General features: G+C 40.9%; 1 protein-coding gene across 7 annotated transcripts in view; it reads right to left on the bottom strand.

The window, feature by feature from the left end:
• Positions 1-26,426, bottom strand: part of USH2A (usherin) — a gene marked incomplete at its 5' end in the record, with an annotated part of 433,145 nt that overhangs the window by 403,719 nt on the left and 3,000 nt on the right. For all 7 annotated transcript variants that reach the window (XR_014562720.1, XM_083732918.1, XM_083732919.1 and 4 more), the window contains one exon: positions 24,479-24,644. Coding sequence is in view for 6 of the 7 variants with exons in the window: in XM_083732918.1 (XP_083589044.1) it covers positions 24,479-24,644 (166 nt within the window). The remainder of the gene's footprint in view (positions 1-24,478; positions 24,645-26,426) is intronic.

Raw genomic sequence — 26,426 nt, 5'->3', positions numbered from 1 at the left:
TCTGAACATACATCCCCATAAACATTATGAAGCTCACCCAGATCCCTCTGAACTACTAACAGGATGTATCTTTTGATGTGCATGAAGAACCCCTTCCCCATCCAGGTGCCAAGCATAACTTCAACTTTGATGAATTACTTGTTCATGTTTTAATAAACCTTGAAAAATATTTCTGTATGAAAGTTGTTAGCTTTTACCAGCGAACAGCTTGTTTCAAAGAAGAGGTTGGAGAGCCTGGGGTTTTAAAGCTTTTGTTGTTGTTGTTGTTCTTGCTGCTGCTACTGTTCTTGCTGCCAGTTTGTGAAAACCTATTTCCATTTTGCATAAACAGGTACTCATGAGTTTAAAGGGATGACTGCTGAATCGTCTCTCCAAATAGATGCTGAGAGAAGCTAGAGTGCTTTAGTCTGCCTTGATATCCACTCTAATCAAATCAAATGGGACTGGAATAATTGCATCCTAGAAACAATGAGTGTATAAGGACAAACAAAAGGCTTATGAAAAGCCAGAATAATTTGGTGCAGAAGCTAGGCCCTGAAAAATTCATTTGGAAAATCAGAACATGAGCATTCAAAATCCCATTCCACTGTCAATAAAGCTACATACATTTCTGACCAATATAAACAGCCACAGTTATCTAGAAATCTAAGCCTGAATGGTTATCATTAGTGCTTCAGGCACCCTTGGCTGCATTACTATTTTAACTAAGAAAATGTGAAATGAATAGAAAATTGATTTTTATGGAGACAAATTCTCCTTCCTTAAATAAAAATAAATAAAAACAGATGCTGGGGTTTATTATTTTTATTTCCAGAAGCAGTCAATATTGTCCAAATTTGAGATATATGGAATCATTGCCCTTCCGCTGAAGAAAAATCTGAAGGGTATTATCATAATGGCTAGGCAGTGCGATTTGGTTCAAGAAAGTTCTCGCATATGGGAATTTTCCCACTCACAGAACATCACTCTCATTTGGTGTTAGCTTTTATCTATTGACACAACAATGCACAATGAACATGTGAATATTTTTTTTATTTCATTTTAATACAAAGTCTATATATGGGAGGGGGATATGAGAGTGTGTGGCTTGCAATGATTTTCTTTTTTCCATCACACATTTTTTTTACAGCCTGTTACTGTCCTTTTGGTGTTTGACTGTTATCATTATAAAAGATACAGCCTTTTCTGCTTTGTTATTTGTAGCATTATCTCATGTTTTACAACATCTTTGCACACACAGGCAACATGAAATATAACTAGTGAAAAGTTCTTAGCGGTATTAATGCATAAAAAAGAATGTAGTTCCATCTCTACTGTCTTTACCCAGCCAAAAGCTGATGAACAGCCAATTTTCCTTTATCACATTAGCACAGCCATGAGGGAAACGCATTTGTTCTAGTCAGCTACACTAAAGATACTATTACCAATCTAACATATACATGTTTTATATCAGCAGTATTCTCAGAGTATGAGAGAGCCAACAATATATTAACACTAGCATGACAGTTTATTTAAGAAAAGAAAATTGTCTCTGTAGAGGGACAGAAGTTAGAAATGTATGGCTAAAGCTCAGTGTCACTGGCCTAATAAAGGTAATAATTCTTCTGCTTGCTTTATAGCAGGTAACAGTCCGGTGACAGTTCTGTCATATCATTCAAATAAAAATGTTGTCTTTTACAAGTTTAAGTGCACCTTTATTTTTAAGTCAGAAATGAAATGCATCTTATACCTTCTTTTCGTGGTAGGAACATTTGTTCTTCTGGCTGAGGATTAGCTTGCTTGCCTCTATTAAAAATGTGCTTATTACAATAATTCAGGATAATATTCTGCTATAGCTCCTATATTTATCATTTGGTTCTTAGTACATAACCAAGAGGCACCCTTCTCTCCAACGTGGTCTAAGTTAAACATATGAAAATATTTATGGGGTTAAAGAAGAAGGAGAAGGAGAAGCGTCAGAATTGGCCCCAAACATCAGACAATTGTGTATTTCAAAATTTGTGATTATTAATAGTGGATTTTCTTTCGTCACATTTTGCTGTTAGATCAGTCAATTTACCCTTTCTATGTCAAAGTAACTAACAATTTAGAAATTAAGCCATGCCACATTACATACAAATACATCTCTCCACCAGTAATACTGGGGAACCATTCTCAAGTTTTCCTTCCCAGAATCATTGACATGGAGGAGCTAACTATGGCTGATGAGAGTTCAGCAACAGCTGGAGTTCCACTGATTTCCTTCCCTGATCTAAGAGGATAGAAGTGATCAGCTAATATTATGGGAAAACCAAGGGGAATGCCTTTTGTGAACATTATCCCTGAAGGATCTAGACTCCTTCAGCAATTTTATAATGGTATTTGAAAGTATACACATTCAGGAAGCTTTCATTTCATTCCAAATTGGCTTTGTTTGTCCTCAATGACACCAGAACATAACTAATTCTTATTGGCTATGTAACATTGTGAATTTATTGCACTCACTGTGGTTGCATTCAGATAGCATTTCATTCTGTTTTCCTGGTATTTCCTTACCTGATAGTTTTCATATTTTATGTTACCTTTGATGCTATGTGAAAGCCACTTTTGGAAATCTTGCAGAAGTTTAGCACTAATTCCTGTGTCAATCACTTCCAGATAAATATCTGTTTGCAGCCCCATTAACCCCCCCCAAAAAAAATAATAATCATGGGAGTTTTGCACTGTGATTTTCCTGCCATTTCTGTGGGTTACACAACATGACAATTTTGGGGATAGTTCCAGCATACAGTTCTTTCCTCCTATTTCCATGGGTAAATCATGGGGTGGGGGGTGGGGAATCTTGCATGTGCATAAATGGAGGCGACATCCCCAAATATATCTCCTGTAGAGTCACAACACAGCCACTGGTATGAATGACATTTAGTAAGATGTGGTGGTATATTGATCAACAAGCCAAAGTTCCATGACACAACATTTATGCGGTTTGAAATGAATGTTAGAAACTGGAACAGAAGCACTAGCCTTATAACCAGGAAAATGAATGCCATAATTCCCATGTCTGAATGCACCCTTTTGAGATTCCAGTGCAAATATAGGTACAATTGATTCAGAAATCATTGCCTTTCCTCTCCTTTGGCTTCCTTTTCTAGCACTGACATTACATAGCCAACACTGATTAGCACAATGCTTAGCATAATCCTGCTTCACTACATGTAGGCATTAATTGGCTGGCATTGCCCATGTGACTAATCATAGAAGAAGAAGATGCAATAACAGGAGGGGGGTGCCCCCAAAACAGCAGCAGCAGATACTCCAAAGAATGGCAGCAAACAGGATATTGAATAGTTGGATATTTTCACAATTCAAGCACGTTGAGAATTATTTCTCCCCCCTCCCATCTGAAAGCACTACTTTTGACCCAGCTGAAATAGGAGAACATTTCCTGAAACCAAGATTAATACCTCCTTGTTCTAATATCCACTAAGGGATACTTACCATAGTACAGCTTCCACAAAGAGGCCCCTTCAAGTCATTCTACGTGGTAGATGATATCATGTGATGTATGTGTGCATATCTCACAGAATATGGAAGAATTTTCTTCATACTTGCACAAACACGCACAAGGGAAAGATTTGTGTGGGTGTGAAGATATGTCTCCATCTACACAATAAGCATCTCTACACAAAGGAGTTGGCCATTTAGATTGTTCTTTTGTGGTATCTTGAAACAATCCAGCTTCACTTTGTGTCCCCAGCAAGTTAATAGACAGAAAGGCTGAATTTTTTTTTGCTGCAATTATTGTACTTGTTAGGGGACCAAATTAAAGCTGGACTCTTACATAATATCCAGTTTAAATTGGTTAGTTATATAGCAGTGGCAGCGCAGACATGGAGGCTGACCTTCAATTCACCAACCTTAGATTGTGGAGCACTGGGCTATTTTTTTCTTACAATCAAGTAAACTGAAGTTCTATCAACTCCATTCATTGAGTTATCATAACAGGTACTCTCTACATATGAGCTGTTATGCAACTTAACTTAGACTGTTATTAGGTAAATATATGCATATATCTTCTTCCATCCTCTTCACTACCCCACATTTCCTCAATCCCAATACTGGTGCATATCAAGTTCCTTCTGAATAAACTCACTCTACAGGAATAGACACTACATTAATTCCAAGGTGAGAAAACAGATTAAGGTTATGAGCAAAATGACAGGTCTATAGCTTCCTTGAATGGCTTAATAGAGACAACAAATCAACAGTAGTTATCGATGACAACAGATACAAGAAAATACAACAGATAGTAGAGGTGATAAAAGAAGAAATTAGTGATACCTTTCTATTAAGAAATCAAGAAACTCAAGGATAAAATGAATTATCCCTTCGGGTTCTCTAAATATTCTTGTTTTGACTGCACATTTATTAGTTAAAACCAATTCTGTGCTTTAGAGTCGGCACTTTAAAAAACTCAGTTCATATAAAAATATATGTTATCCTGTTGATGCCAAGCTACTAGGTTACACATAAAAATCAAAGCTAATTTAAAAACATAAGAAGAGCACTGCTAGATTGGACCAAAGGCCTATCTAATCTAGAATCCTGTTCACACAGTGGTCAACCAAATGGTTATGGGAAACCCGGAAGTAGGACCTAAATCATTTCAGAAAGCATACAAGTCAAGACTTTGTACATCTATCAAGAGATCAGGAGTTCTATAACTGGGCCAGCATATTCCTTTCCCAATACGTTGTTCTTTGATGTCTGGAAGGCACCATCAAGAGGGTGACCACTGCAGTTGTGGTGGAGCACAAGGTGGGAGATTTTAGAAATGAGGACCAAGCCATTTGTAGTGAAGGAAGAGAAGGTGGGATAAGTTTATCTGTCTTTCTGTACCTGTCCACAAGATACCACCAATATGCTGCCAGAAACTCTCCACAAATATAGCAATCAATTGGACTTCCACCATCACTCTAACTTGAAAACAAAATCATGGTGGTAGAATTTTACTTGTCACTGCATGCTCCTCTCCAGTTATGCCCCTATCCAAAATAACCATGGCACAAGTAACTTCGGCAGCTTCTGTTCTATGAATGATGTACCCCATCTTTAATCTAAAAACAATGGATAGCCTCTCTTCTAGAGTTATTTAAGGGTAAATACTATGGGTGCAACCCTGCCATCAGTTACACAGGAATAGTTCTATCTGATGCCCAAGGGACTTATGCATGAATAATTTCTTCTAACTATTGTACAACTGCAACCCAAATACACATTAGTTATTTTTTTAAATGTGTGTGATGTGTATGGCTGTGAAAGCTGCTGAATCAAGAATAAAGTCATGGAGAAAGCAAAGTGAGGGGCATATTATCTACCTTGAGAACAGGAGGCTTACCAAAAGGAAAGGGGTCAAAGTGTGGTGCATATGCTACCCTATGATCTGTGCTTCCTGGACATCTTGCTTTAGAAGTGCATTAAATGGTTAATTATATGGAACGATAGGAACTCAGTGGTTATGGGTCAGTGGACTGTGCAGGGGTTGATAAGGCACTGGTCACAGGTAAAAATGAGTTTGCTGTTCTCGTAATCTCTCATTCCAGTATCATAAATAGTAATGGTTTTCTCCTGGTGAGAGTAGCAGCATGTTTTGTTGTTGTTATTTCATAACAGGACTCATGTGAGCGCTTATAGAGGGGAATCTACCGTATATTCTTGCTTGCTTTTGAAGAGGATTCTTTATTCTGCTTTCTACTATAATGCAATTTATTAAAGTGGAGTTCTTCCTGGTCTTTATCTAGAATAGCTGTTTAATGCCTTTTAATACTGGCTGTTAGATGTTTTAAAAAACAAATTGGTCAATATAAACAAACTGGGCTCCAGGATGGACTGGATAAGGGCGAATGACTGAAGCGCAATGCATGAAAGGAGTTGATTATAGGGCTGATCCTGCAGTTGGTGAGCTTCATGGCTGAGTGGGAATTACGAACTCTGGTCTCCCAGGTCCTAGTTCAACACTCTAACTACTACACCACACTAGACTTAGCATAGATATGTGGGACTTGTGCCACCCCAATGGTGCTAAAGTATAACTCGCATCATTCCTGACCATTGGCCATGCTGGCTGGGGGAGATGGGAGATGGAGTCCAACAACAACAGGAGGGCTACAGGTTCTCCACCCCACATTTAGTATAGGCATGCTCAGAATTTCCCATATTTCTAGTTTCAGCAACTCTCTCCCTATGCCATTTTTTTTTAAAAAAAAAAAAGCTTTTAAAATGTGGGAGGTAAAGATTAGAGTTCATTAATCTAGTGCCTGACAAGCCTTTTAGAAGTCAAATGAGTCTGATACACACATCTTGCTCCTATTGCATTCCCTCTACCCTGCAATTTGGTGTTGCCTTTGAACGCCATGGCAGTGATTGCTAGAATGGCAGCTTCTACCCTGGTACCATGCCCGGCCTCTTATAGTCTGTGTGGCACACCCGTCTGCATTAAGCTTTGTACAGTATTTGTGCAATCTACTGTATATCATTATCCTCTTGTGAGGCACACCGTGAGGGTGGGGTGGAGAGAATATTTTTAATCATTTGCTGTTTGCATTTTAATATTTGATTCGGAATGAAAATTGAGAGAACACAGAGGGTTCTCGGCAGATCTAAAGATTGGCAAGAGATAATGAATTTATATAGCAAACACATGAGAACAAGAAACACGTCACTTTAACATGAAAGGGCTTCTCTGCATATGTCACGAGGAATTTGTCTGGGGCCTCGTTCTTGAGAAGACCAAAAAAAAATGCAAATGCCATGTTAACACAGCAGAAATCAAAGGATGACGTCCTGGAGGACAAGCCAGCTCAGATAATTTATCTGCATAATGTCTGACAGACCAATGGTAACATCTAAGCTGGGTAGCAAAACTTCCTGATGATGCTGCCAACTATGGTGCTGTTTCAGCTGAAAAACTGTCTTCTGTAAACCCTGATCTTTATGCATCCACAAAGGAACTAAATATGGAATCAATAAAATTACTATAGGTGGTATTGAACTAAGTTTTACTCAGTGTAAACCTACTAACATCTCTTCTAGGGGGCATGTGTGTGTTCTCTGCACATCTTGGCAACAGAGCAGAAGGCTGGGCTTGGTGGAGGAAGTCTTCAGCTGTACCTTGACTGGTGGTGCGCAAGGCCGCTTGCCTGAGCGAGAGGGCAGGCGCTGACTGAGAGGGGGGTTGTGCTGCCGGCCGGGGTGCTATCATTTGTGTGACAACCATGTCTGCACCCTTTTGTGTGGGTCAAGATAGCTGAAAATTCTCCTCCAATCTGAGCAAGATCAAAAATATGTTTCCCTCCCATTTCAGATAAGCTGAATCCACTGCTCTGCTGTTCTGTTACTCTTTCCCTTTGTTAAACATGGAGTCACTCTGAAACTACTCTTAACATTTATGGATGTATAGTTCTTATTTTTCTGAACTGATACATATAGTCTTCTCCACTCTACGTATATATGGACTGACCTGGACCCTGCTATAAACATCTGAGGCCCTTCTTTCTGTACCTCCTATGAGAGACATCCAGAAGGTAGCAAAATGAGAATGGGCATTTTCTGCAGTGGCTTCCCACTTGTGGTAAGTTCTCCCCAGGGAGGCATACCTGGCATTTTCCTTACACACCTTTAAGCACTAGGCAAAAAACATCTCTCTTCTCCCAGCCCTTTGGCTAATTAAATGATCTAGGACCCTCTATACTACGTGTGAGGGGGTATTGTTTTTGTTTCTTACAATGGTACACATTTTTGTGTTTTTACTTAGTAAACTGCCCTATGATCCTTGGATGATTTGCGGTATAGAGATTAAATAAATTGAGGCAATAATTGGTTAATTGCTGCTATCTATGAATATTCTCTAAGTGTCAAAAAAAGTATGAAATGAGATTCCATCCTAGAGATCTCATCCTGTGTGGTTTGGATAATTCTATGATTGTTTACATGTTCTGAGAATTGGATTGTAGTTTATACCGTGGTCCTTGTTTGTCTGTCATGACTTAGTGGCTCCGGCTTGTATTTTCTCTGTCTGTTTAAATTAATACTATTTTTAATTGAGTTCCTGTGACATGGTCTCTTTGTTATCTGTTACAGGGGACCCTCTTCTCTGTGGTTTCCCCCTCCCCAATATGCATTCTGACCAGACTTCCAGAATCTTCCCAGCCAGCCTGCTTCCTACTACATTTTCACCTAGGAATTCCCTGGGATTGGACTGTGATGATTATCTTCTGCAAAGAAAGAATGTGCTCTATTTCTGAACAGTAGCCTCTCCTACAACCTTTCCTAACTTTTGTTCCTTTTATACACTTTTGTGTTTGTGGTTCCAATTTTATTACTTTGTATTGGGGGTTGAGGTGGGAAGGTTCCTTTTTTCCCCGCTGTCAGATTACCTTCTTGAATTTAAACTGCCTAATTGGAAAACCAAGCTTATTTTTAATATTGAAATTGGATCAGGATGGCACCATACTTACAGATAACTGCTGGACTGACTATAACTTCCTTTCTGAATATATTAAAACATGGGCATTCCCGTGCAGTATTAGGTAGGTAAAAATAAGGCATGAAATAAACATTAGGCATCAACTCTTAAGCTCTCTGTCAAGAGTACACCAAGGCTTCTAACCACAGAGTTCAACTGAAGGTAACTATCTGTCAAATGTAATCTGTGAAAGTGAATATGCTTAAGCTGGTGCTATGAATCAACCAAAATTGCTTTGGTCTTATTGACATTCAATTGCAAGAAGTTGCAGCTCATCCAGCCCAACAGACAGCCTGACAACACCAAGAGTGCTTCGGTGACAGAAAGCTTTAAATATAGATGCAACTATCATCACAATGCACATGGAACTAAACTTTATGATCCTTCATAGCATCGTCGGAAATTGGTCGGTCAGTCATCAAGTGGGCAAAGAGGCCATAAGACCTTGCCGTCATGCTCGGCCTTCTGCAAATTCCTTCAGTTAACAAATCATCACAACTCGTTATGAAGGAATACAAATATGATTGACAGCTAAAGGCCACTTGAAGTTGCCACACTCTCACCTGATTTTTTTAATTTTTATTTTTTGGCCTTACTATAGACCAGGGACTGCACGATTTGTTACCCACCAAGATGAAGGCTCACTGGTCATGCATTACAATCTGCTGGGTTCTTAACAACCTTGCTGTTTTTGCAGTCCTGCAGAATGTAGGGTGCAAAAGCAGATTTATTGAGTTTCTAGTGGGCATTTGGCTTTGGAGAGGGTCATAGGTTATACAAATCAGGCTTGTGCTATCTGGGATCCAACTCACTTTGTCTTGCTCTGCCAAGTGTCAAAATCTGCCATAACACAACTCCAAGGCTCACCACCCATACCATCTTTTGCCCACCTGACCAGAAATATGTTTAAGGAAGTTGCCAGTAGAGAAGTACAGAGGCTAAAGAGTTAGCCTGTTTTAGTCATTACTACACTTTCCCTTTCAGAGCTCAAGGTATTTACAAAAAGGGCCACTTCCACCTGCATGAACCTGTCTGTATTCTGTAATCATTAAGAGAGTCCCTTTTCCATGGCCACTTGCTGTCAGAGGTGATGCAAATAGCGACCAAGGACAGAGCAGCCTTCTCAGTTACGGCCCCAAACTATCTCCAAGGATAAGGTTGGGTTTAGAGAGATTAAGCAGAAAAGTAGTTCTGAGTGGTGTACTGATGCCCCAGTTCCCCAAACCTCCTGATGACTGTTCTCCATAGTTTCATATAGCTGTTAAATAGCATTGGGAACAGAACCGTGCCTTGCTTCACCCCACAGCTAGGCTACCAAGATGGAGACAAGCTACGTTTGGTACTGGTATTGCAGATAGGAATGGAACACTGTCAACTGTGACTTCAATTCACAATCTATGGAGACATTCCAGGAGGATACCATAGTCAATGGTATCAATAACTGCTGAGAGAGCCTACAGCAGCAGTAGCACTGTACTCCTCGTCTCTCCCTTGAACAGGGTCATCTGTTGGGGTGACTATGGCCGATAGTATGACAAACTCAGGCCTGAAGCCAAGCTGGAATAGATATTGATTCAATTGTTTCCTCCAATAGTGCCTGCAGCTGAGCCGCCACCTTCCTCGCAAGCACCTTACTCAAAAAGGGGGTGTTGGAGACTGGGCAGTAGTTGCCAAAGCTTCAGGGTCCAGGGAGGGCTTTTACAATAGCAGATGTACTGTCATCTCCTTCATGACATTTGGAACAACCGCCTCATGTGGAGGTGGATAAGCCAACCCCATGATCCATCCAGGCAGCCACCTATTGGAATTGCACTGTCATTCTGAGCTTCAGCTCTCCTAGTATTCTCCCTATAAGCTTTAGCTAAGGGTGGAAATAATTTTTCAACCCAATGGTTACATTTTTTTCATGAGCAACTGCCAGTGTTAGGCAGGACCAGGCAAAAGTACTTGACACAGACAGCAAAGAGTCCTGGGGGCTAGACAGAGGGGCCCCAAGGACCACATGCACACCCTGGGTTTGAGCTGCTCCTGCCTTGCTTTAGCTACTACTCATTTGTACATATGCCACTTTTAATTCCAAAGTCCCTTATGCAGCCCCTCCAATTTCTTTAGACACTTCCCATTTTTCTTACACAATACTGCAATTGTGCCTTCAATATCTCACCTTTTCAAAACAAAACATCCACCCATCTTAAACTCCTTCTTCCTTGAGTATTTCTACCCATGGGATTGCACCTACTATTCCTGTTGAATTCCCCTTGGGTTGCATGCTTGTGAGGGTATCTAGAAACTTGTAAGTGTAGCGGGAGTTGTGACAGTGAAGCAACGGTTTGTGGGAGTGTTAAGAATCCTCTCCTTCCACTATTTCTCTTCTCCAAAACAGGTTTTGTTTTTTTAAAAAAGGACTCAGTGGGGTTTTTTTGTAGAAATGTGCATGTAATAGCATGAAACATGTAGTTGCATACATGTGGCCTTTTGCCATATTCAAAGGGTTTGATTCAGCACTTTGCTTTCTGAACAAAAATACACATCGGGCAGGAAGAGTTCAGTTCTCCCTACAGACTCCTTCAGCAAGAACTACTTGACAATTAGAGAAGTCTGACAATTTAAGAAGCATATTATCATCTGCTTTGCATGTGTAAAAAGGTCTGGATTCAATCCCTGGCCTCTTCATATAGAGCAGAGAACATTCTCTGCTTGCAGCCCTGGAGAGTCACAGCCAGCCAGTGTGACAATACTAAACAGCTAAACAGACCAATGATTTGACTCAAAGTAATGCAGCTTATCTAAAGAGATATCAATTCACATCTCAGTCTAATTAGTGGAGAGAATGTTAAAACAGAAAACGATTTGCATGTGAAATCCCATTTAGGGACTCTTAACTCTTAACATGGGTGGCGCTGTGGTCTAAACCACAGATCCTAGGGCTTGCCGATCAGAAGGTTGGCAGTTCGAATCCCCGCAACGGGGTGAGCTCCCGTTATTTGGTCCCAGCTCCTGCCCACCTAGCAGTTTGAAAGCATGTCAAGTGCAAGTAGATAAATAGGTACCACTCCGGCAGGAAGGTAAACAGCATTTCTGTGCGCTGCTCTGGTTTGTCAGAAGCGGCTTAGTCATGCTGGCCACATGACCCAGAAGGTGTCTGCAGACAAATGCCATCTCCCTTGGCCAGTAAAGCGAGATGAGCGCCGCAACCCCAGAGTCGTCTGCGACTAGACCTACCCTACCAACTCTAAACAAAATATCCCTTTTCTTTCCTTTTACTACCCAAAACAAAGACATGCTGGGGCCAGTTTCCATTTTTCACATGCTCTGTAGTGAAACAAATGTTGTTTCAACAGTGCTAGCTGTTCCACATTCATCCCATTTAAAACACCCTCAGAGTATCTAACGGAGCCCAGCCATTTTATCAGACTATCCACCTCATCTTTTTTGCATCTTCCTTTATCACCTTAGCATGCAAAGATTTCAACGACATCTGTAAGGCCGAGGCACAGCCACTAGGTTATCTGGGAATACCTGAGTCCTGAAGCTATTCTGAGGGGCAAAAAAAGACCTGGGGAAAAAAGGTAGGGAGAGAAAGGGGAAAATAGAGACATGTCTCCTAACCCTTCCCTCTAAGGATTTGCCCACTCCTCTGCAAAGCAATGGCAGAGACAGAAGACAGAAAAAGAAACCTCATCAGGGGATCAGAGTGACAGAACTGTCATAAAACAGAGGATCCAGGGAGGATAAAGGAGGATTGGTAAAGAAGAGTGAGGGGGAAAGGGAAGAGAATAGGGTCGGGAAGAGCAAGTTATCTCTTTGCCTTTCTTTCTTTTGCCTCAGGCCCATATCGGCTTTTCCTTTTTTTGACTTAACTGGGATGAATTTTAATTGCAGTTTCTCGATGCATTTCATAGGCTGTATATTTTCCACTTGTGTGGAGTGGATTTCCCATTCATCACAGGAATGCAAGCAAAAATCCCCAGAGCATTTTAGCTTTCCCTTTCAAAGTTAGCTCTGCTTTTTAAAATAAAAATAAAAATCAATAACTTTGGGACCATTTTGGCTGTCTATTACATACTCGCACATGTATTTCAAATTTAATGCTGATATGATTGCTTGATCCTACCTGTTCACCATATCCATACACAGATTCAGGTTGATATATACATTTCGCACAACAATATTCAGATCACACTTTCACACAGAGCTTGGCATTTTGTTTCAGAAACTGTAGGAAGGGTTACGATCACATGCTAGCTTTTGGAAATTTGCACTGTTTTTTAAAAAAGAAAACTCTCAATATGTCAACTATTCACTAGCAAATCCCTTCCCTCTTCAAATCCTCTCTTTATCCCGCCAGTGATCAAAGTCCTCAACTCCCCCCCCCCCCTTGTTACTTTCCTTTTTTGGCTAAATAGCAACATTCAAAATATCCCAGCTACTTTGTATTGCCCTCAACATCCACAGAAACTCTCTCTGTTGAATCCGTCAAAATGTTTATAGGAGTGTTTCAGCGTGTGGTGCATGTGTGTTTTTTAACTTCTGCTGCAAATTCAGTATCATCCTTCAACAATATTACTACCTTTCTTCCAGCTTTATATTAGTTCTTTCCCCTCACTAAAACTCTTTCTCTATCTTGGCATTTTAAATCCCCTTTCATTTTCTTGGTTGTCTCTCTTATTCCAATAATATCTTTCTTATCCTTGAAAACATGTCACTCCAATTCAGCAGTCTTATTACATATGCTCCTAGCATTTGTCTAAAAGATATTTTAGCTTTTCTCTTTGCCCTCCTTTACTTTTCTTTCTCACTATCTCCTACAATGTTAATCCCTTCTCAACGGGAAATGGTTTTCCTGCAATCCAAGACTTTCCTTTTGTGCGCAGTGACACTAGTTCAACCTGAATCCCTCAAAGAACCATGTAAATTAAAAGAAAGGAAGGAACCAATGATGGGACTCTGGTGAGCACCTGAAGCAATTAACTTGATGTTGAAGAACTAGCTTTGTATTAATACAAATTTAACCTCACACAGTGTGATCAGGAAGAAACCAGAATGTGGTCTGCCTGTGAAGGTGCCTCAGCTATTCCAGATAATCTAAGAGGCTTCTTCTGATCACCTTGCAAAAGCCTTTAATGTCCACCTGTACCATGCAGGAGGATATTTCAAATGCAACAAATCAAGCACACCATTAATTCCCTGGGCAAGAACAAACTTAGGATTCCAAAACTCCAGTCCAAAGGTTTCACTGCTGCTGATGCCTACTAAAGGATGCAGTTTAACATTTAACTCCAACCATAAGCTAGCTGCTGTACAAACATATGAAAGGCAGTTGCTGCCTTACAAAGGTGCCTGACAAAATAAAGATAAAAAGAGGGAAAGCCAGGCTTTATATAACATTATTACAGGTCTGATGTATTTTGGAGGAAATTATTGGGGAGGGGAGGCATATTTTAGCAGCAATTTTAATCAAATACATAGGGCACTATAGTCACTCCTGTTGCACAGCCATGCCCCACGTATTCACTATGAAAGCATGTCCCTGAGGAATGATTTGTTCCAAAACACATTGGGTCTGGAATAAACCTTAATTCAAGTGCCTGGAGTTGTGTTTTTCTTCTTTTGCTGGCTAGTAGCACTTCCCTGGTTTTGTGGTGGGTTTTCTTCCCAGTGACAGTGTGTACAAGCCAACTACAGTAATTTAGTAAAAACCCATGCAGAGAGGAACAAAGACACCAGAACTCAAGCATCTAATGAAACTGAATGTTGGAAGATTCAGGAGAGACAAAAAGAAAATACTTCTTCACACAGCACGTAGTTAAGCTATGGAATTTACTTCAACAAGTGTTAGTGATGGCCACCAACCTGGATGACTTCAAAAGAGGATTAGACAAATTTGTGGAGGGTGGCTATGTTCTACCTCCACTACCCTGATGGCTATGTTCTACCTCCACTGTCAGAGAAAGCATACTTCTGATTCCCAGTTGCTGGAAACCACAGGATAGGACAGTGTTCTTGTGCTCAGGTCCTGCTTGTAGACTTCCCATAGGCATCTGGTTGGCCAGTGTGAGAAGAGGATACTGGACTAAATGGACACTTTCCTGATCCATCAAGAATGTTGTGGTGTTCTTAAGAGATAGATCAAACCAACCCAACAACTTAAATTAATATTAAAGTATCTGCAATACTTAGACTTAACTTAGGACTCAGCTACATGGGCAAATGAAAAGTGCTTTATGCGTGGTTTATGCATTCTAAGACCAGATGACACTGTAGAGTTCCCTTTTTGCTAACCCGGTTTCTCATACAAAGTTTAACTGAAACACTTCTTTGATGTGTCTAGATCCAGCCTAGGACTCCAAGTTCCACTGGATGACACAGCAAAGCACTTCTCTCTCTGGTTCTGATTTCCATATTTGGCCCAGAGTCCAAAACCTGACAAAGTTTCAGGTTAAGAACAGACCTACAGAATGAATTAAGTTCTTAACCCAAGGTAGAGGTTTTTCCACAGATTGAGGTCTACTTTGTAAAAAGCCCTCTTGCAACTTGCCATGAAATGAACGTCTGCAGGCCATGGCATAACTAATATGGTCTTAAATTGCTTAGGGCTTTGATAAGTTAACAGTTCATACAGGAGCTTTTAGATGTGCATGGTAAAGTGGTTCGCTTGGCAACTCAGCAACTTCATTTTGCACCAGCTGCAGCTTCCGAAACAGCTTTAAAGACAGGCTCCCATGAACACATCGCAAATGTCCACACTTGAGGTTGCTATTACATCAACCACTGTGACTAAGCTATCCTGGTCCAATAACAGTGATAGCTGACACTGAGATCATTTGGGCCTCTACCTGATACCATGGTGCAACAGACTTTCATAGTTAGTCATAAGGCGAGCCTGTTGGGTCAGGCCAGTGGCCCATCTAGTCCAGCATCCTGTTCTCACAGCAGCCAACCAGATGCCTGTGGAAAGCCTGCAACCAGGACATGGGCACAACTGCACTCTGTCCTCCTGTGATTCCCAGCAACTGGTATTCAGAGACATGCTACCTCTGATAGTGGAGGTAGAAAATAATACCCACCCTCCCCTTGGCTAGCCTGCATAGAATCATAGAATTGTACAGTTGGAAGGGACCCCAAGGGCCATCTAGTCCAACCCCCTGAAACACAGGAATCTCTGCTAAAGGATCAGGGACAGATGACCACCCAACCTCTGCTTAAAAACCTCCAATGAAGGAAACTCCACTGTCAAACAGCTCTTACTGTCAGAAAGTTCTTCCTGAAGTTTAGTCAGAATCTCCCTTCTTGTAACTTCAAGTTGTTGGTACTCTCCAGAGCAGGAGAAAACCAGCTTGCTCCATGTGACAGCCCTTAACATGAAGCAAGGGGTGTGGCAAAGTCATTATCTTTCTCCTCATCTGCAACAAGCTTCCCTCCATCCACTCACAATGCAGAGAGGGAAAAGAAGCAGAACTTTAAATGAGCAAGAGAAAATTTATGTTCAGCAACACAAATATAAAAGCAAATTCAAAACCAACAATGTAATTTTTGGTAGTCTCAAGCACCATAAAGACTACTTCTAAAATATTAAGCAGCAGAGAGACCTGATGTGATAGCAAATATGGCACATCTGTACAATTTATAGTTATGCTGAATCTTGGGCAGGTGCAGCTCTTGTTATTCCTGTGAGAGAATCAGCACCTGCTGAAATTCTCCTTGTTAAACAAGTATTAACAGGACCAGAGCCTTAGGAATAAGCCGTAACAATCAAGGGCGCCTCATCATCACGTGTAAAAACCAATCATGAACAATTGCTTCCTTGCCACATCATTACTGTGTTTTTCCCCTAATTACAAACGAAACAGGATTCCAAATCCAAGGATCTTGATTATAACATCAAAAGAGACAAGTTAAAGGATTTATCAAGCTGTCTTTTAACACCAAAACAGCTACATCAAAAAGGTTTACCAAAATTAATTTAAACAAAAGCTACTGGAGTTCATTTGATGCAATCTTATAATAATGCAGGCATTCTCCCCACCTCCTCTGCCTCTTTAAAATTACAGTTCTACCACTGATTTAGGGTTCTCCCCCACACTCTGAACTGTATGTAATCATGTAAATTAACAGTAAGATATAGATGTCAAATGAGGTATTGTTCTTGAAGAAAATCTTTGTTCTTTTATCACCCAAAGAATAAGAAAGTACTTGCAGAGATAAGAGAGATTAGCAATAAGAAGTACACATTGATTAATCCATAGGGCACGTTGGAATAGAACTACTTCCAGGCAGATGCTTAAGGGCATCCACATTATGATTCCACCCCCTCCCAACAACGTTTCAGATGTACGGAATCAGTGAACCCAATCCATACAGACCACAAAGCACCCATGCTGGCTTCATGTCAGTCCATTGGTAGTGTGTGCATGATAGTCCAGGACAACAGCAGGAACTCCCATCATAGCAGTGGAAAGAGCATATGCAGCAAAAATATTAACTCTCTGCACAAATGCTTTATTTTGGTACCACTTCCATTATTGGTATGACCTGCAGAGTTGTCACCCATGATTTAAAAGACATAAGACTAAATCTTCTGGGACATTCTCCTCCAAAAACACATTAAAATGAATGGGAGCTACTCAGGAGCACAGTGGATCATTCTCATAAAACCTTCCACCATAAATTATGTTCCTTCAATATGAGGGTGGTCATGCATCCTACTTTTGCAGTGGACAGCCCTCTCTTTGAAGGGTTCTCAGAGGACAGTCCTCTATTTGAAAGCAACCTCTATTTCCGATGTGGGGAAACTTTGGCTCTCCAGATGTTGCAGAACTACAACTCCCATCACTGCTGGTCACTAACTATGCTTGCTGGGGTTGGTGAGAGTTGTAGTTCTGCAATATATGGAGGGCCAAAAGTTCTCCACAACTGTTCTCTTTGGAGGACTGTCCAGTCCAAGTCTGGTTTAAAGATAACAAAATATAAGAAGAAAGAACAAGCACCTTGAGTCTACCCATCAGCAGTTAGTACTTGGACAGCAGGCTGTGCCACTACATAAGTCACAGTTTGTTCACCAGCAGAGTGAGATGTATTGTATTTCCATTTAAATTATGGAAATAATGTCTAAATTCAGGTCTATAGTATAAATTAACACATGCAAATGTTATGCGAATAGGTGCCTTTTGTTGTTATTCCCAAATCATTTCTTGTTGAGGCATAAGTGGGCCTCTCTGATCAATAGTCTGGGTGGGTACATTTTACTACCCATCTGCATTTGATGTGTGTCCATTTCACTAGCACTTGGGACACCATGCATGGTGCAAACCCGATTGCTGACGTATGACAGGGCCTTTCTGGTGGCAGTTTCGCATTTTTAATTTTCCTGGGGAAAAGCGTCCCACAATTGTGGAATCACCACTGAAAATGCCTGTTCCCTTGTTGCCACGAATTACGCCTCCTGTGTACAAGGGCTACTGATGACAAACGTAAGGTCAAGGTAAGTTCATGTTGGAAGGGGAGGTCCTTGAGATATTGGGACAAAACACAATTTTGCTACATATTCAAAACAAACTATATATTTACATTTCCCCCCATTTCTAGAAATATAACTCAGTCATGTGGAGGTTACTCATATGATCCAAACTCAAGGGAAATTATGAAAAGTAGGTCACATTCTGGGTAAGCCAAAGTGACGCCTAATAATGATAGTAGAAGGTAGGGGGAAAGTGTCTAGAACCCTATGCTACAGTGGGGTGCTAGAGCCTGGGGCCACATGAAGGTGGTGGGTGGGAGGGAAATGGACAGACTACACATGTGCATTCAAATGCCCAAAGGTGTCTGCATTACCCAGGAGATCACAGCCACAGAAATAAGAAAAGAAGAGCTGTTCTGTTGTCTAAAGAGGTCGCTTCCTGCTCTGCATGGAGAAGCCATTTTCAGTGGAGCCCAGCCATGGAAGCATTGAGACAGCACCAGGTGTTGAAATTTTGCGCCCCGAACAAGGTTGTGCCTGGAGCAACCCCCCCCCCCGTGTACCCCCCATGCCACACTACTGGCTACAGTTTAATAAGCATAACAGCCTGCCCCAGCCCCTTTATGGAGCCATTCATACATTTATGCAGGAGCAGTCATCAACGAGCTGAGATGAAGCTATTTGGCACAGGTGGCTGAGCCAACCTGCTCTCCCTCACCATTGCACCACTGCCAGCTATGCTGGGACTTTGCCTGCACCACTGCAGCAGTGCCACTGCTCTCACCGCCAGACCCTTGCTACTGTCACTGCATTGTGGCTGCAGTGCAGGCATGGCCACAGGCAAGGGCACAGTTGCGGTTATGGGGCCAGCAGGGCATTTTGCCTACAGCAGCAAAACGTCCTGGGCTGGCCCTGCATACATGATCATGCTTCGGACCTTTTACAATCAACTGGGCATCAAAATGACATCAAATTAAATAGCAGCTGGTGTGGACAGATACAGCAATAGGACTTACTCCCATGTAAATAGCATGCAGCATTTCAGCCTTACAAGTAACCAGCGAATGCAACTTGAAAAATAAAATATAAAATACCTGAGGCCCAAATAACGTGAAATTACAGATAGGTGCCTTGATCACAGCCTGTGAACCTTGAGAGATGCTCCTCTTGATTTACTTTTACTTTGTACACTTAAGATGAGGAAGTAAATGTTTTGCTCAGGCTATTTAAGGTTGTCAGTTTCTTGGCATTAACTATAAAATATAGACTACCTAAAAACATTCGAGGAAAATAATAAAAAAAAGATTTTACAAATTGGAAAGGACAAGTTTTCTCTTGATAGTCAAACAGTTATGATGTAAAGCGGTCTCATTAAATCATAAGTACTTTAACCTTTTCTTGAAAGAACTGGAAGATTTAAAGATTTATAAAGAAATTTTGCCTAAACTAGGAAATGACTCACATTTGACATGCATTGAAATGATAATGCTGATTTCAACAGGCACTCTAAGAGCATTTTGCTCCCAGGAGAGTAATTCAGTTCTGGTTACCTCTTTGCATTTCGAATTTAAACTTTCTTTCTAGGGCTTTTAATGTGCTGCTGTCTGCCAAAACACGGCAGAGTTACACAGATATGATCAGGCAAAATAAAGGCTAGTAAAAACATAATTTAATAATTACAGACACTGAATTTGCAACAAACATTCCTAGCTGGCAGAGTCTTATAGACACTCACACCATATCCAGTGTGGATATCAAAGCACAACATTCCTAAATAACTTAAAATTTCATCTTTTCGTTTATCCTTTTAGACAGAGAGTGTGAGGGAGCATCCCAAGAAAGCTAGATTACATCTCAATCCTACAGAACAGTCAGAACAGAGATTACGTATCACCTGCAATAACCTATCTGTGGCAGGTGGTTTGTACCTGATCCAGGTGTAGCCTATCTGCTACCCTTTTCAAATCAACTGTTACCATGGGGGAGTTTCTATCAGCTGCCCTAGAGCCTCTGGCCCATAGCCTGGCCTAAAAGGCCAATAAAATGACACACAGTGGAACTGCCGAGTTTGCATGGTATACAAAGCCATTAAAAAGTGGAGGCTGAGCAAAGCTGAACTGAGCTTCTTGTCAACAAAGCGGGACAGCAAGTGTTGGATTGCACCCTGGCGATTCTTTTAAGAGATGGCAGCCTGGAAACCTTGCTCCTTCCACTTTATTGAGTGAGTAACAGCCATCTCTCAATCTTCTCTCCAAAAGGATCCAATAGTAAAGGTCTTACTACTAGCATATAAAGCCCTAAGCAACCTGGGCCCAGTGAACTTAAAAGATCACCTCATTCCCTATACCTGTGCCTGATCTTTATAATCTGACCCTGAGGCAGATCTTGCAGCGTGTGGCACTGTCAGGCTGTCCTCAGCAAGAAACTCTGCATTTAGTGTGTTGGCACTAGGATTAATGAACTCTCTAACTAATGAAATCAAGCTAGCACCGTCTGGTAATGAATTTTAGGCACCAACCTGAGAGTTGGCTATTCAAGCAACCCTTCTTATGAAAACAAATTACTGTTCCTGTAACTTTCTAGTCAGATGACCCATGCTCCCCCTCCCCCTTGATTTCATTGTTACATTGTTTTGGTTTAAACTGATATTTTGTACTCCTCATAGTTATATGCTTAAATCAGTTTCACGATATATGAATAAATAACATAAATAAAACAGTTCTGTAGCTGGGAAGCCAGTTCGGGCCCTGACACTAGTATTGGAAAGGTGAGGAAAGGCTAGCTGTTGACATCTTAGTTACTGTAGTGGAAGATAGGAACATGGAATTTTGGACTAGCATCATATTTTTTCCTCATAAAAATGGATTTCCCACTGTCAAAAAGTTTATTCTGTTATGAGTTAACATATGAAGCTGCCTTATATGAAGTCAGACCACTGCTCTATCAAGCTCAGTATTCTCTCCTATGACGGTAACTGTCTAGAGGCTTCTAAGTGGAAATTTTAGAGGTGGACAAACCTCACAAAAATGGCACAGAGAAAACATATTTGTGTCTTAGGCCAATATACACAAAACCTGGGCTAGAGGGATGACTAGGAAATCTTTGAAGAACAAAACAACAGGTGTTGCCAGGGGCCTTGCACATGCAAACACTGAACCTTATGCATAAAACGTTTGGTCTCTTGCTAAACTGCGGCCTCTCCTCACCCAAACTTTTCTGAGACCCATATCCTCAAGTTGCGGGAGTTATACCTACAAACCTCATGGGAACAGCCCTCATAATAGTGGTAAGTTCAAGCCACTCATGTGCAGAGCCTGAGTCACATGTTGTCAGGCTTCAGGGAATCAGCTTCCCCCCCTCCCCCCCGGACAGTAGATAAACAGAACAAAGGGAAATGAGTTTTCTTACCAGTTAGGAACTTTAATGATCACAGCAGGAGAACAAATAATCCATTTCCTAGGAATGGCGATGCTCCCAATTAAGAGTCCCACCCACTTCCTCCCTAGTCACCTGCATCACTACTGCGTCTTGTAACCTGAGCTCGTAATCTATGTGCTTTCTGTTCTGCCACCCTATCAGCTCTTCTTGTCCCTGAGCTGGGTGGATGAATGTTTTCCAGAGACATTGAATCTGTTAGCTCTCTCTCTCTCTCTCTCTCCCAGTGCTGCTTCTCCTAGCTGTTCCCCATCCAGTATTTCCCAGCTTCTGCCTTCTGAACTATGTCCCTCTGCAAACCACTGTTCCAAATCTACACTGTCCTCCTGCTCCTGGGAAGATTCAGGATCCTGATCAGGAACAGGGGGGGAGGCTCCCACCATTCCTCCTCAGTGAAGCTCTCCTCAGCACGGTCCCTAATATCTGTGTGCATTAAGTCCGAGCAGCTATTCCATCCGATTATAGGAAAGTGAAAGAGATGGAACTGTGGGGCCTACCAGTAGCTCCTCTTCTTGTAATATTTTTACTCCAGCTGGTCATTATAAGAATTCTGTAGCTAAGAAAGTATAATTGAATTTTGCCTTTTCCTTCCTTCCCTCCAATAGTTTTCCCTTTTGTGTAGTGTCTTTTAGATTTAAATCCTGAAGACAGGGACTTTCTTATAGCTGACATTGTTGGGATTCACAGGATACTGAGTAAGTCTGCAGGCTTCAACAGGCTGATGCAATACTCTGTGAAGTGCTGGGTCAGGGTGACTCAGCAGGAGTGTGATTAATGTGATTGGCTATCACCTGTTTTAAAAAGGAAAGCCTGCTCAACAGTGGTTGTGCTGTGGTATGGTGGTGCTGTGGTGGAGAGTATTCGTTTGCCTTAAGGAGCAGGTACTCTGTATGGACTGTTTTTGTAAATACTTGTATATAGCTCACATTAAAAAGACTGCACTGGGAAAAACCTGGGACTCTGAGCGTTTCTGCTGAAAGCGCCGCGAGGAATTCGTGACAGACATTTGTACACTACTCCAACAACATTCTTTTATTAGCTGAAAATTGGGATAAAAATGCTTTAAATAAATAAGCAAGCTTGGCTGGACAATTTGGAAACTCCAAGCATTTCATGATAGGTCTCTCTGCAATCTCTGTTTAAGACCAGGATTGGCACAGAAGACATTGTTGCATCCTAATCATTTAAGAAAATGTGACCTCATTTTCTCTGCAAAATCTCAGCATTTAGCAACTTTTCAGTCCACAAGGTGTGGTTGACAGTAATAGCATAAATGTAACATCTTCTGGGTGGAAAGTTCATTAGCTTGGCCTTAAGGTCACTGCTTTTAATCCAACAACCAAACATTTTATTCACACCAATTTCCTGGTACATCAAGAAGAAGAAATAGAGAGAACCGAAGGAAGGAGGAATAATAAAAGGTAGGAATTGGTTTTTCAAGAAATTATCAAAATTAATTCTGACTTAAAGAAAACTGCTGCACGCAATTGCTGAAAAGGTTAACAAAGGATTTATATTGTTTCAGAATAGCTGTCAGTTACAACATGTCTGCCAGTACCTCCTATAGCGCTCATGAAAGGTCTCAGTAATATCACCTCAAAAACCCATAATGCATGAGAAACTGTTTGCTCTTCCTACTCAGTTCCTGTTTACACTGGATTGGCCTCTTCTACATGTCCCCATGGCAGCCATTTTGTGTAATATCACACTTCCACAGCAGACATTTTGTGAGTAGTGCCCATAGCACTTCCTCAAGATTTCAGTTGTACCCACCGGCCCCAAAAGGTCGTCAACCCCTCATTTAGAACATGTAGTCTCTTATACAAAGTACTTAATAAGTAGTTGAAGTACCATTTGCATCATCAAATAAATGAATAAACAAGCAAACAACATGTAAACTTTAGACATTGGGGATGGATGGATGGATGGATGGATGGATGGATGGATGGATGGATAGCATCCTGTGTTTAAGAAGTATCATATACAGGGATTGCATAGTAATCGCACCATTAGCTCAATCCTAGTACAGAAAGAACTGTTCACATACAAGTTATACTTCAAATAAATTAGACATCACATAAGTAGAAAAGTGCTGGTGTATTTGTGTGAGTAAAATGCAACATTTTAAACTATACAGATTGCCAATACCCTGATAGTACTGATATCCTCCTGTCGCCAGCTCTGTGGAGGTTTCTTTTATTGACACAATATGCAAACCCAGGTAGATACATTTTGGGCTGTGACCTTTACACATCTTCCAGTCCCGAGATCGTGGGGTGGTACAAAGTTATTTTGGCACCTGTTTCCACCGCGTCATTTTCCCCTTGCACAGTGTATGATGAAGGAGACAAAGGTCTCAGAGATAAACTTTACAGTCAGGACACCCCAGACTACCGAGACCGCAAAAGGTTTGACAGAGGGCATGATGTTCAGACAGCTGTGGCTTTGTCTGTGAGGGGGAGTGTCACGCGTGCAGGCAGGCTGAGGCTAAGGCTGCGGCTGCGGCTGCCTGCTGGTGGGGAGTGTGCTCCACACCCAGCGATCATCCCTACACCACTTACTTACTTTTTTAGATTAACCTAACCACCTTGAACAAGTTGGCATCACCAGCAAATATGACCATCTCACTGCTTGCCCCTAAATCTGCATCATTCATGAACAAGTTAAAAAGCTCAGGACCCAAATCTGATTCTTAGGGGGACTCCACTTACATTCCTCTGTTTTGAGATCTATTCATTCATTCCTACTCCCTGCTTCTTGTTTTTTCACTAGGTACTGATCCATAAATGGACCTGTCTTATCCTTTGATGGTTACGCATATTTAGGAGTTTTGGGTGAATTGCTTTATCAAATGATTTTTGAAACTCTAACCTCCTATCCATATACTAATCAACACTTTATTTTTTAAAAAACTCTAAAAGGTTAGCCTGACAGGATTTACCCTTTTACAATAATATATACCAGTATATAGCAATATATTTTAACCTGAACTCTGCCTCTTTGGTGTTTGTTCAGCTATGCCCCAATCATACAATTCAAGACTTTACCCATGCTAAATGTGTGTGTGTTGTCAATTCACTCACCTGCACGCTAAGATGATTCCATTCCTTCACAAGAATTCTCCCCAGTGTCATTACTTTTATCGGTGGCTGCAGCCCATTTGCAGTGCGATAATAAAACATGGTCTCTTTCTCAGAGACTGTAAGCTTGAACACAGTCTGCCCATCAACAGCTTTCTCCACCATACACCTTTGGAAACAATAAAGAAGGAAAGTCAAAGGTCAACTTCCAGAGGAGTAGCTGAGCTGTATTACAAAAGCCACAGGAAGAAGAGGGAGAAGTGATGCCGTGTTTTGCAGGCAAATGCCTCTCTCCTTGGGTTAAGTTTTCACTTGGGATAATGCAAATTAAACATAATCATCTGTGGCAAGTGGAAGTGCATGGTACTAATGCAGGCCACCATTGCTACCAAATGTAGAGTTGGGTTACACCACTAATGTTTCATCAATGCCTTTGTATTTTTGTGCATGCATAGAACTTGACAGGATTTTGTACATGTGCAGAATATCGGAAATGCATGGAGCAAAGCAGGCCTCAATTCCTTTTTCATTGCAATGGTTTCTGTAGCATGGTCTTAATCATGATAACCCACTGAAGAGCAGTCCTAGGACTCAGCTAGAATGGTAAAGAAAACACAATTTATATGTGTTGTATATGCAATATAACATTGTGCCACCAGATGGTGATCTGGTGTCCTATTTTCTCTACCTGTTTTAACTGTTTAAATTTACAACACTTTAAACCGAAACTCTCTTTGATATGTCTAGATCCAGCCCTATTCTCATCCACTGTAACAGAGTAGAATGCCCTCCTAAAGGTCAAATGACATGATGTAAAATTTGTCTGCATCAGTTTGGGCTGTGGGTATTGTCATGAAGGCAGTAGGCAGGGAATGGAAATGCAATCATTTCCTCTCGTACTGTGGTCTTCGAGAGAATCCTCCTTGCTTTATGTGAACACTCAGCTACCTATCAATAACAAACACTGAAAATACATTAGAAAGTGTGTGGGTGTGTGGGTGGGTTTGTAGTTTTTTGGGGGAAACACTGTTGTCTTAGATCAAAGTCATAAGCCACAACATGCCAAAAAATGGCTTACTACTAGTTGCTCCTAAGTCTTGTCACATTGCTTTCAACTGGATACAGTTATGGTTATGCCCGTTGACAGATTTGTGACTATCACACTTTTAATCCGATAAGATAAATATAGTTGGACCATTACTCCCGTTCGGTAATGATTTTGATCCCATCAGTATTTGTCAACAGAATCTTTAAAGCCAAACATGCAGTCTGCAAGTTTACTAAAAATGCATTTCTTAACATATTGCCAATTCTGTTTGCATGTAAACATGTTAGTTTTTCGTTAACAAATATTTGATAGAAGACACAGCCAAGTAGGAAAATATTTATGAACTGGATTTACCCAGTTCCTGGATAAACAATAATTGGATAATCCAGGGTTTATTAATTTTGCTTATCTAAAAACAAACACCCCCACATGTGGACCCCTACATGTGTCATGACTTTAGTAATGGAAGTGACCTTGATGTGTAACACTTTAAAATAAAATCCAGAATAATTGCATCAGTTCTTATTGGGAATTTTGTTTTCCTCTCTAGTATTAATTTATAGCTGCTCTCCAAGAAGTTGCTTCTTTTTGAAGACCACCTTGGTAATACTTCCTGAAATGTGGGATAACAAACATGTTAGGTAATAAATAAATAACTGTACCACATAGGAGATGTTCTGCCATGTGCCCACTGCCAATCTAGAAACTGAAAGGGCAATGCTTTCTGCTGATCATATTTGTATTCTTCAGTGGCTTCAGTCATTGTGGACCATCAGATTCTACTGAATCAATGGATGGTCTCTGTGGGCACTTGAGCTCTTGAATCATTTCAGTCTTTCAAAGAGAGACATGACATTGAAGATGGTCTCTCGATCTGAAAAACCACAATGAACAAGAAACACA

This window comes from Podarcis gaigeae (genome assembly GCF_964106915.1).
Source record: "Podarcis gaigeae genome assembly, chromosome: 3".
In the NCBI taxonomy this organism is placed as follows: domain Eukaryota; kingdom Metazoa; phylum Chordata; class Lepidosauria; order Squamata; family Lacertidae; genus Podarcis; species Podarcis gaigeae.
Note: the sequence above shows the minus strand (reverse complement) of the source record. Positions and strands in the feature narration are given on the sequence as shown.